This window comes from Schistocerca serialis, chromosome 4 (assembly GCF_023864345.2).
Source record: "Schistocerca serialis cubense isolate TAMUIC-IGC-003099 chromosome 4, iqSchSeri2.2, whole genome shotgun sequence".
Classification (NCBI taxonomy): domain Eukaryota; kingdom Metazoa; phylum Arthropoda; class Insecta; order Orthoptera; family Acrididae; genus Schistocerca; species Schistocerca serialis.
In genome coordinates this window covers 535,948,018-535,960,620 of record NC_064641.1, presented here as the reverse complement: position 1 = coordinate 535,960,620, position 12,603 = coordinate 535,948,018, and the positions used below count along the sequence as shown (strand labels likewise).

The 12,603-nt window shown below is 40.7% G+C and overlaps 1 protein-coding gene across 1 annotated transcript in view; it reads left to right on the top strand.

Moving 5' to 3' along the window:
• The first annotated feature begins 9,776 nt into the window (after positions 1 to 9,776).
• LOC126475249 (chitobiosyldiphosphodolichol beta-mannosyltransferase) overlaps positions 9,777 to 12,603 on the top strand; it is an 89,357-nt gene continuing 86,530 nt past the window's right edge. The window contains exon 1 of the mRNA XM_050102951.1: positions 9,777 to 10,120. Coding sequence (XP_049958908.1) covers positions 9,919 to 10,120 — 202 coding nt within the window. The 5' untranslated portion in view covers positions 9,777 to 9,918. The remainder of the gene's footprint in view (positions 10,121 to 12,603) is intronic.

Sequence of the window (12,603 nt, the reverse complement as noted above, 5' to 3'; positions counted from 1 at the left end):
ACGGAGATGTTTAATAAACTCAAGTGGCAGACTCTGCAAGAGAGGCGCTCTGCATCGCGGTGTAGCTTGCTCGCCAGGTTTCGAGAGGGTGCGTTTCTGGATGAGGTATCGAATATATTGCTTCCCCCTACTTATACCTCCCGAGGAGATCACGAATGTAAAATTAGAGAGATTAGAGCGCGCACGGAGGCTTTCAGACAGTCGTTCTTCCCGCGAACCATACGCGACTGGAACAGGAAAGGGAGGTAATGACAGTGGCACGTAAAGTGCCCTCCGCCACACACCGTTGGGTGGCTTGCGGATTATCAATGTAGATGTAGATGTATCGATAGCCTATTATTCTCCTTTTTTACCAGAGGCTATGCTATAATGAGTTTAAAATGTTTCATTTACTATCACCTGCATTTCTCCTATTCCTCATAGTTTTCATTACCTTCCTTGGAATCTCTCTCTCTCTCTCTCTCTCTCTCACTCTCTCTCTCTCTCTCTCTCTCTCTCTCTGTGTGTGTGTGTGTGTGTGTGTGTGTATCTCTCTCTCTCTCTCTCTCTCTCTCTCTCTCTCTCTCTCTGTGTGTGTGTGTGTGTGTAGGCAAAATTGGTACCTTTTGCAGATAATACTAGTGTTATAACAAATTCAGTTAGAGGGGATGCAACAGAAGAGTTAGTCAATGATACTTTCCAAAGAATTATTAAGTGGTTCTTAAAAAATAGACTCTCCCTAAATTTTGCAAAAGCACACTATATTCAGTTCTGTACAACAAATAGTCATACCAGCAACTGATGTAGCACATGAGCAGCATTCTGTAAGTAGAGTGAAATGCTCCATATTTTTGGATTTACGTACTGATGAAAGTTTGAACTGGAAGAAGCATATTACTGAGCTTCTGAAACAATTTAATTCAGCTGCTTTTACTCTTTGTATAATTGCTAATCTCGGGAACAAATATATCAACTTCCTGATGTTTTCGAGTACTTCCATTCATTAATGTCGTGTGGATTAATTTTCTTGTGTAACACCTCACTCAGAAAGAAAGTCTTGGTTTCACAAAAGCGAACAGTGAGAATAACATGTGGTGTTCGCCCATGGAGGTCATGCAGGTCCCTCTCCAACGAGCTAGGCAATTTAAGTGCGTTAAATACATATTTTTACTAATGAAATACATCCTGAATAATCCACCACAATTTGAGGAGAACAGTGAAGTACAAGCCTACAACACTAGAGGGAAAAATGATCTTCATTACCAATTGTTTAAGCTGTCAGTGGTGCAGAGAAGAGTTCAATGTTCAGCAATAAACTGTTTTGATCATGTGACCAGTAACATATAATGTCTGACAGGTAGCAAAGTAAGTTTTAAATCTAATTTAAAATCATTTCTCCTGGACAACTCTTTCTATTGCATTGATGAATTTCTACTTAACTCTGGCAGTAAGTAAAAAGAAAGTTTTAAGTATAATTGCATGAGTAGGAATAAAATGATGTGTTCATTTATGGGGTTGGGTTGTTTTTGGGGAAGGAGACCAGACAGTGAGGTCATCGGTCTCATCAGATTAGGGAAGGATGGGGAAGGAAGTCGGCTGTGCCCTTTGAAAGGAACCAACCTGGCATTTGCCTGGAGCGATTTAGGGAAATCACGGAAAACCTAAATCAGGATAGCCGAACGCGGATTGAACCGTCGTCCTCCCGAATGCGAGTCCAGTGTTTAACCACTGCGCCACCTCGCTCGGTCCCGTTCATTTATGTTTACAGTAATAAGGTATAAATATACTGTAAACTGACTCATTACATATAATTTCGATAAAAGAATCATTCAAATGATCAATGGAACATGTAACTATTTAGCTATATATCACACTCCCCTTAAATACTGGCAAGGTCTACATCCTCGACCTAATAGGACAACAATACTATTTCATCAACTCTGGCTTGGATGGCAGCATGGCACCTCCAACTGCCAACTCCACAGCAATGGCTGTTCAACTTTGTGCAGTGAACAATCCTACAATTACTGTTTACAGCTCTGAAACATACACATTGAACCTTGGCTTCAAAACGACATCTCCATGGGACTTTCAAGTTTCAGGAGTTACCGAAACCACCCTCAGAGCTGATAGCTGATTTGCTCTGTCATTATGGATACTATCAGTTTCAGTGAAAGGTATGCTCATTCAGTGGGTCACTGCCCACACAGTCTCAGGCATCATGAGCGATGCCCTCCCTCCAAAGTGACACAACATTCCTACAATTATCTATAATGAAGAACGATACAATACTGATACAGATGAAAATTGCTGCCAACCCCTTGGATGTGCCGCCACACTTGAACAAATTCAATGAAACCAGTTTCGTTATATCGAACAATGCTTAGAACCTCTCTGCCTTCAAATGGACAACCACTCGCTGCAACAGGTGATCCAGCGAGCTCACTGCAGCATATCTTCGTCTTCACGATCTGCAACACCATACTGCCTCACCACCCCTCCACCCACCTCACAATTCATGCCAATGCCTATGTTACCTTCACCTACCAATGAGGTCAATAACGTATTTCTTGCAAATGTGCGCATTACCTCTCCCCTACCCATTTCTCATCTCAGCCTCCCAAGGCCCATTTATGTGTGACTTTCTTCCAATGCACAGTTACCAACAGTACAGTGCATCGAAACCTTACCATGCCAGGGCCCTTGGTTTGGCACAGACCCACACCAGCTCACACCTGATAAACTTTGCATGAGTGATGAACTCATAACAGCTGGGACAGTTCAATCATCAGACTGCTCATGGGCTTCACACATGAAGCTAGCGTCTAAAAAAGGCGATACTCTATTCTTATTTGGTGGTTACAGAATCCTTAACGCATGTACTAACATCGAAAGCTATCTGATACCCAACATGCAGGACTTTACCCACTACTTCATGGGCACATTTGTGTTTAGCATGTTGGACTGCAAACAGACTTATCACCAAATTCCGATGCACCCAGATGATATCCAGAAGATGGCATCATTACACCGTTTGGCCTGTTTGAGTATCTTTTTATGCTATGCAGCCTCAAAAAGGTAGCTCAAATGTGGTAAAGATTCTTCAATAGCATCCTCTTCGAACTTCCCTTCTGCTATGCATACTTACATGACTTTATCATATTCTTGCAAAATAACGACACCAACGAAACAGTCAAGTACAAAACAAGCCAAAGTTACTTTTCTATGTCACGTGGTTTCTGCCATCGGCATCAGCCTAACCCAACAAAGAACAGAACTCACCTGTCAATTACCCTGTCACCAAGACTCCATGAACTACTCTGTTTCCTAGAGATGATAACTTTTTACTTGTGCCACCTGCCACAGGCACCCACCTTAAAGGCCCCACTGATAGAAGCACTAAACGGAGAAAACGCCAACAGAAAACTGAAGCTGCAGTAGAGTATCCTCGTGTAGACAGCGTTCGAAAAACTAAAAGACTGCCTTACTGAGGCGACAACTCTGGCACAGCTACTCCCTCACACACAGTTATAAATAACGATGGAAGCCAGTGACTTTGCAATAGGCGTTATTCTTCAACAGGAGGTGTCAAGCATGCAACAACCCCTCAGATTCTTTTCTCAGAAGCTCACTGCCTCACAGCATAAATGGTCGGCTTAGAATCGTGAACTCCTCACAGTCTACAAGGCAATCTACCACTTTAAAGGCGACGTCGAAGACTGAGCTTTAACCATCTACACAGACCACAGGGCAGTAGCGGACTCCATCCATAAGCAATAAAAAGATTTATTCTCAAGACGCTTCTGGCACCTCTATTACATTGCTCAATTCCCGACAAATGATTGTCACGTTAAAGGTATAGACAATGTCTCTCCAATTACCATCGTATCAACGTCATTTCCACACAAATTAATTAAGACGAGTTTGCAGAAGCACAAGTACTAGATGCACAAACCTAGGAATTGCTCAGTGACACTGCAACAAACCTCAAGATTGAAAATCACTTCAATCCAGGCACAACACGGCAGATATTATGTGATGGCTCACAGAAGCGAGTTCGTTCTCTTGTACCACAGCAGTTGCAGAAACTTCTTTTCGATCAAATGCACAGCTTAGCACATAATGGCATCTGAGCAACGACAAAATTAGTTACCGGTTGTTTTGTGTGGACACATGTCAAAAAAGACTGCAGAGAATGGACATGCACATATATACCTTGCCAGAGAAACAAAGTAGGACGATATGCACAACTAACTCTTGGACAATTTAGCATACCGAAAGAACAGTTTCAACACAACCACACTGACTTACCCAAATCCGATGGTTACCAGTGTATACCATCAACGATTGACAGCGTTACACGTTAGATTGAAGCTGTTGCCCTATGTGACATGTCAGCAGAATCTACTGCTAGGGCCTTACTCTATACCTGAACCTCTTGCTACCAATGCCCTGAATCCATTACCACTGACCAGGGTCGATAGCTGCTTCGTGTAATGTGCTCCCCATGTGGTGCCCACTGCTCCCAAACTGATTGAATAATAGAATAGTGGCACTGCACACTAAAGGCTGCTTTAATGTGCCATGGTGGTTACTGGACAGAAGTACTGCCGTGGGCGCTGCTAGGCATACATACCACTCACAAGAAAGAACAAAACGCAATCTTCGCAGAACTCTTATATGGCAAATCACTCGCCCTTCCCACCGATTTTGTGCATTAGGTACTGCCAGTGGATACCACTGAACATCCTGATCTTGTCATGAGATTTAAAGAACACACTGCTCGCCTAAAAATCACGCTCCCACAGCCTCACGGTGTAGCCCCCTTATATGGGCCCACAAAAGCAGTTAAAATGCAGTGCACACAAGCTTGCAATCCTAAAAACCTACCAAGGTTTCAATAAATCGCTTGAAGCCAGCATGGAATCTTCCTGATGATCTGATCACTGCTGATGCGTTGACCCTCACCAATTTCCTCAACAATGTGGTCACACACACACTTTGCCCATCGCCAACTTCATAATCACGATGGACACCAACGAGTTTCAACTTGAAGATGTCAGTATCAAATTAATAGACAACCTTCTCGTCTTCAAAGGCAACTATCCCAAACATCATACTGAGAATGGGTCCATGAGTTGCCAGTTCACCTATTCTTACATACTACCTGCGGACGCTGACACAGCTGGCGCCTCATCATACCTCTCTGCCAATGGCTTCCTCAAGGTTACCACCTCTCGATTTGCACTAACCACCAAGACAGCAACGATACTAAATAAGGATGGTTCATACAACGTGACCTCAACAGATCGCCCATACCACTGATCGCTGTGCAACAATTCTGCCTCGGCTGCATGCTCTACCCACCCACATAGCTGCAGTATCTTCAACTCCATGCAGTGCGCCGATAACCTCAGTTCCTTCCTTCCATTGTTCTGCAGGATGGGTAAGAGGGAGCAGAGCATCTTGTGGGAATTACACGCAAAGTAACACCACTGACAAGTGATTTCTCTCCAAAGCATGTACTTTCTTTGATCCCATTGCGTGGGGAGACAGTAAAGTCTATGTTCTATGCCTTCTTGTGATGCAAACGTGTCTTACCATTGTGTATTAACAATGCAAAATAAGATGTTGTTATATCACTACACCATGCAATGTCGCTATTATATTGCCCCTATACAACATGGAACTACATACCTTTTTAGTATTTTAATATGTGAAGACAATTTGTCATCATTTTTTACATCTGTTGCCGTGGAAAAAAGGTTTCTTGATGTGTTATGTATATGTGTACCATTCATGCTGTCATATACTTGACAGCTGCATAACGTTTTTTTTCTTGTTTCATAATTGTCATCATTTTTTAAAAGTCCTTTCTTGTCCATTGAAATGGGAATAGTGACACTGATTCAACTCTCTGCACATATGATATATTGGGTCCCTTGCTATTATTATTGTATATTAATGATCTTGCAGACAGTATTAATAGTAACCTCAGGCTTTTTGCAAATGATGCAGTTATCTACAGCGAAATACGGTCTAAATGAAGCTGTGCAAATATTCCATCACACCTTGATAAAATTTCAAAGTGATACGATTGGGTGTTAGCTATAAATGTACAAAAATGTAAAGTTGCGCACTTCACAAAACTAAAAAAAAAACATAGTATCCTATGAATATAATATTACTGAGTCACATTTGGAATCTGTAAACTCATACAAATACTTTGGTATAACACTGAGCAGGGACATGATGTGGAATACCCACATGGGCTCAGTTGTGGATAAAGGAGGTGCTAGTTTTCGGTTTGTTGGTAGATTACTAGGGAAATGCAATCAGTCTACAAAGGAGATTGATTACAAATCATTCATGCAACCCATCTAATAGTGTTTGGGACTGTTCCCAAATAGGACTGGCAGGTGATATCAAACGTGTACAAAGAAGGGCAGCATGAATGATCGCATGTTGGTTTGACCCTAGGGAGAGTGTCAGTGAGATGTTGAAGGAACTGAACTTGCAGATTCTTGAAGATACACAGAAATTATCCCGAGAGAGTCTAACAAAATTTCAAGGACCAACTTTAGATGATGATTCAAGGAATATACTACAACCCCCTACATATCGCTCCCATAGTGATCGTGAGGATACGATAGATTAATTACAGCATGATCAGAGGCATCTAAACAGTCATTTTTCCCACACTCGATACGTGAATGCTAAGGGCCCTAATAACTGATACAGTGGGACATATCCCCTACCATCCACTTCACAATAGTTCATAGAGTACAGATGTAGATATATCAATCGTAGCATTGTGTTTATGTCTGAACATACGATATGTCCCTCCTGGTACTTGATTTCTGCACATTTTTCCGTTTTCGTCTCTCATAATTTTCAATGCTCACTAAAAACAGGTTTTTGTCAAAAATGGGAAGATATCAATAAGTCTTTATTGTATTCACATATTAAATGTACAACAGCATGTTTTAGGGACTAAAATGGTTTCGTGTTTAATGTGCAACAGGATGTCCGATCTGCACATCTGGGCATCTATTTGACAGTGCACGATATTGTTATATTGATGGCTCTGGCTTATGTGGAGTAGGCGATGCTTCACGAGCTCAGGAGAATGAAAAGAGATTTCTATCATGCACGGTACTCTCCTTGCACATGGTACTTTTCTAAAAGCAATACACTTGGCTCATGAAATATAATGTGACAGTTCTTTCCTTTCGTTATCAATCACTACTCTGAGTCCACAAGTAATTTTTAATTGTGCAGTAAGGATCGCTTTTATCTGTCGTTCTAAATAGATCTATTTTAATAATTTTTTCGTCTCCTTTGGCAATTTATATTCAAGTTTAGTCCCTGGTAAGAAAATGATGTTTTGAGTTTTGGTTCACACAACTCCCTGCCACCACTGTCTAACGTAACAGTCGCGACACTCTTTGCTGTAAAAGTTGTTACCGTTTGACAGCTGGAGGGACACTAGCGCTCCAAGCGGAGAGTAAGACGATCGTCAGACGCGTCGTAAGCATAATGTTTGTTTTCCATTCAATTCCTACTTAATTTACGAAACATGTGAGTTATTTCAGAATGAGATTTTCACTCTGCAGCGGAGTGTGCGCTGATATGAAACTTCCTGGCAGATTAAAACTGTGTGCCCGACCGAGACTCGAACTCGGTACCTTTGCCTTTCGCAGGCAAGTGTTCTACCATCTGAGCTACCGAAGGACGACTCACGTCCGGTACTCACAGCTTTACTTCTGCCAGTACCTCGTCTCCTACCTTCCAAACTTTACAGAAGCTCTCCTGTGAACCTGGAATATCCTTTCTTTCAGGAGTGCTAGTTCTGCAAGGTTCGCAGGAGAGCTTCTGTAAAGTTTGGAAGGTAGGAGGCGAGGTACTGGCAGAAGTAAAGCTGTGAGTACCGGACTTGAGTCGTGCTTCGGTAGCTCAGATGGTAGAGCACTTGCTCGCGAAAGGCAAAGGTCCCGAGTTCGAGTCTCAGTCGGGCACACAGTTTTAATCTGCCAGGAAGTTTCATATCAGCGCACACTCCGCTGCAGAGTGAAAATCTCATTCTGGAAACAACCCCCAGGCTGTGGCTAAGCCATGTCTCCGCAATATCCTTTCTTTCAGGAGTGCTAGTTCTGCTAGGTTCGCAGGAGAGCTTCTGTAAAGTTTGGAAGGTAGGAGACGAGGTACTGGCAGAAGTAAAGCTGTGAGTACCGGACGTGAGTCGTGCTTCGGTAGCTCAGATGGTTGAGCACTTGCCCGCGAAAGGCAAAGGTCCCGAGTTCGAGTCTCGGTCGGGCACACAGTTTTAATCTGCCAGGAAGTTTCATGTGAGTTATTTTCTTGCCTAAAAGGGTTTGTGTAGTATCAAAAGGCATATATGTTTCTAAAATGATTCTAAAATTAGCACAAATATGGACTAAAACCATGAACCGAGTTGCAAGCTCCAACACATTCGTGAAGAAACACTTGTGACGTTGGATAGAAATGCAACTTACCACGTTGATAGCAATAGAATATAAACACACAGATTCACACGTAAGAAGCACAGACATGTACCTCTACATGCGAAAGCGAACGACAGCTCATTTATCGTTCTGTAGGCCTACTGTGTTTGTCAGTGTCGCCTGTTGCCACAAGTATGACCTTCATCTTTATATTATTCTAAGTACGACAAGCAACTGCCAAATAATGGGAGAAATATGTTGAAAACTTTATAATGAGCTGATTACATTACATTTCACGCAATACCAAATATATGAATAATTTTCAAACAATCTGTCAGTGAACAAGGTGCTAACAAAATGTCATCACACGAAGGGAGAAAAGGAAATTAAGTGACTAACAACAGAAGTGAATGAAATACAGACTTCAACATTCGTTTGTCCTTGTTCACTTGATCCTTCTGATATAGTTTCTGTCACTGTCTGTGGACACTTTCCTTTTACTGTAATAGTTTTGCTCGAAGTCTATCGATCTGCACATTCTGACACTTAACACGGACTGTGCAACAGTAATTACTAATTTATTATCAGCAATTCCATACTTAGGAACAGATTTAGTTCAGTGAGTATCTAACCACTTCATCGTCAAAGAAGGTGTGCGTTGACGATCCACACGAATGTGGCACTGATACATGGAGAGTTGAACTGGCTGCTTCTGTGTCATAGGACTGTTTTACAGCTTTAGATGGATTGTCGAAACTCTGTGGCAGTTTCCTCTTCATCGTCAGTTTAGGTGGCTTATTTGGGATGTCAAACAGTGTGGGTACTGCATTCCACACGAGTTTATTATTGTCTGTATTCGTGGATTGGTTTTGTTCGAAATGTAGCGAACGAAACCTAATATTAGTGTACAGGTTAACTGGGTGCTTTTTCGTCTGCTATTAACTAGCCATTTTCTGCTCCTAAAACGAAACATTAATCAGTAATACACATGTAGTTTGCAAATGAATCCTGACGATACAGTTTAGTAACATGATGGTACCGATATATACCTCTCAGGATCCTTAGGAAACCTAAAAAGAGACAGCTGTGGTGTGTTCTTCCTGTTGTTGCTGCAATTTATTGTGCTACAAACGCTCCCGCTTGTAAAAACCATTGTAGAAATCAAAATAAACAACCACTATTCGTTTAACTTACTGGCCGCTTGGGGTGCTGCTGGCGCGGTAGGCAAAAAAATCGAGGCGAAGTGTCGTGACCGTTATGTTAGACTGTGCTGTCACTGTATTTACGAGTAGTGGCGCCACTTTAGCTGTGCGTATGACTATCGTAACTTCGAAGTTCTCTGGTGGCATCAAAGTTGTTTACGTTGACAGGACGCTGATGTGCTCGTGGACTGTTGTGACGCGTGTTGGTAGACAGAACTCTAGCAGAAAAGAACAATTTATTTTGCTGTAGGGCATGTAGCAGAAGTTCTAAAATGGTGCGGAAAAATGTCGCGGTTGTTGTTTTGGGCGATATTGGAAGAAGCCCAAGGATGCAGTATCATGCGCTGTCGTTTGCCAAAGAAGGATTTGAAGTTGATCTTATTGGTTATGATGGTTCAGAACCGATCAAGGAGTTGGTAGAGAATTCACATGTTAATTTTCACTACATGAGACCTTGCCCGGAGTTCCTCAGGCGTACGTATATAGTGCATTTCATTGGCTGCATGTCGTGTCTTCCAGCTGTTAATGTCTTTTTCTATGTACAAAGCCTATATTGATTCGTTGAATTTAAAGCACTTTAAAGAAAGATCGTTCTAAGAACCCCCCTCCCCCAAGCGAACGTAATTAAGTGATCAATCTAACGAATAAACCAGAAAAATCTTTTACATTGTGACCTACAGGCCAATGAAGACGTCGCATTCTCTACGTATTTTTTGCAACGCTACTGCACTTTAGATTAGATTTACTTTTTGTTCCAGTAGATCCATAATGAGAAGATCCTGCAGGGTGCAGAACATGTAAGACAAACAATCATACATGATGAATATTTACAAACAACTACGAATATGCTAATATACCTTCAACAGATCCCAAATTAAACGATGTCGTGGATGTGGAATAAGGCATAAAAGTCTTAAGCGTACTTTTATGTAAAAACGTATAAAAACTTGATAGAAACATTTAAATCTTCAGTAAACTGAAGGACATTCGGTAATTCTTAGGCTATTTTAGCCATGCATCATCAAACAGAGAAATAATTTTACAACACAAGTAACGTACACACATCAGATGGTTCTGCTAAGAAATAAATCCTTTGAGATTCAAACTGACCTTTAATAATACTTATATTTTTCATATCTGCTGGCAAGTTATTGAAAATGTGTGCTCCTAAACAGTGCACTCTCTGTGGTCCGAAGTAAGTGACATTAGATTTTTGTGGAACTTGGGCTTATTTCCCGTATTGATTCCATGGGGTGAGCTGTTTGGTTGAGTAAAGGATATATTTTTAATGACAAATTTCACCATGGAAAAATTATATTGGTAATCAGCAGTTAGTATCTCTAGTACCCTAAACAAGCTTCTGCAGGCTGGTCTTGAGTTTACACCACAAATAATTCGTACTACATGCTTTTGGACCCAAGGAACTGTAGCATGGCTTGATGAATTATCGTAAAAAATATACCTGTGTGACATTATGGAATGACAGTTAGCGCAGTTTGCTGGTTCTTTTATACCTCATATGTATGTAAGAATTCACGTTGCAAATAGAAATTTGAGTAACTTGTGGACCACACCTTGCTTTTTTCAGTATGGCGCGGACGTAAACGTTATACGTCACTACTGGTCAATTTCTTACGACAATCAGATTTTCTGCTTTTGCGTTTGTTGGCCACACCGACTCACAACCAAATTGTCATCTTCCAACCTAACATAGACCTGGGGTTGCGCTACAGATCAGGTTGTCGCCATAACCAAGATTTCTGGGGGAGAGGGGGGGGATTGTGGTCCAATATGTCACTTTAGCCTGGATTTGTTTAGGCACTTCAGCAATTCTGTGACATGCTCCTGCAAGTTGAACTTATTATCAAGCTTTAATCCCAAGCTTGTTAACACTGTCTAATTTATCTGTTTGTCGTTATATTTTAGGCAAATAGTCTACAGGTGGGGAACCTCTTGTAAGTTCTAGAATGCTTATAGCCCAGTGTGTTTTTTATAAGTTTAGTGGTAAAAAATTAGTCAGTAACCATTTATTAATGTCCATGAAAATTTCATTAACCAATCTTTCAAATGTTTTACTTGATTTGGTATTTATTGCAATGTTTGTGTCATCTGGAAACAAAATAATCTTGGCATCTGCAGATGTTACTGGTGAAAGGTCATTGATGTACATAAGAGAAAGTAAGGACCTTAAGATGGAACCTTGTGGGATGCCACATGTAATTAGTCCTCATTTGGATGAACTGGATAGCATAATACTCGTCTCTTTCCTGTTAACACCCTTTATTTCCTATCAAGTGTTTGAATCATTTTGCAGCACTTTCTATTATGCCCTACTGTTGTAATTTACTTAAAAGGATTGTATTATCTACGCAGTCCATTACATCGGTAGCCTGTAATTTTTTGTCGAATGAATTAAGTACATTCTTGCAGTATATAGGTATTCTTCTTGATATCTGAATTTCTTAGAAATCCAAACAGTGACTTTGACAATGCCTTGTATTGTTTGTTGTCATATGGGTAAGATGCCTGATTGTGTTAAGTTTTCTAAAATTTTTGGAAATGCTGGCGAAAGTGAGATTTAGAGATTTATGGAAATTTGATGGTATTTCTTTGTTTCCTTTCTTAAACAAAAGTTTACCTTCAGCTTATTTCAGCCACTAGGAAATGTTCCATTGATAAATAACTTAAATATGTTACTAATCTCAGAAGCACACTCTCAAATTAACTTCATTGATATTTTATCATAACTAATTGAATATTTTGATTTTATGGTGCACATTAGTTCTATTGGTGTAGAGTGTGTCGTATTTGTATTATTGAAGTTGTTTTTAAACTCTTATGTGAAATATTTTGTGGCAGCGTCTACTGAATCTTGCACACACGTTACCATTGTATCATTTACTTTTAATGCTATTTGCTCTTCTTCATGTCTGGTTCTAACATTCTCCTCCTTCAGT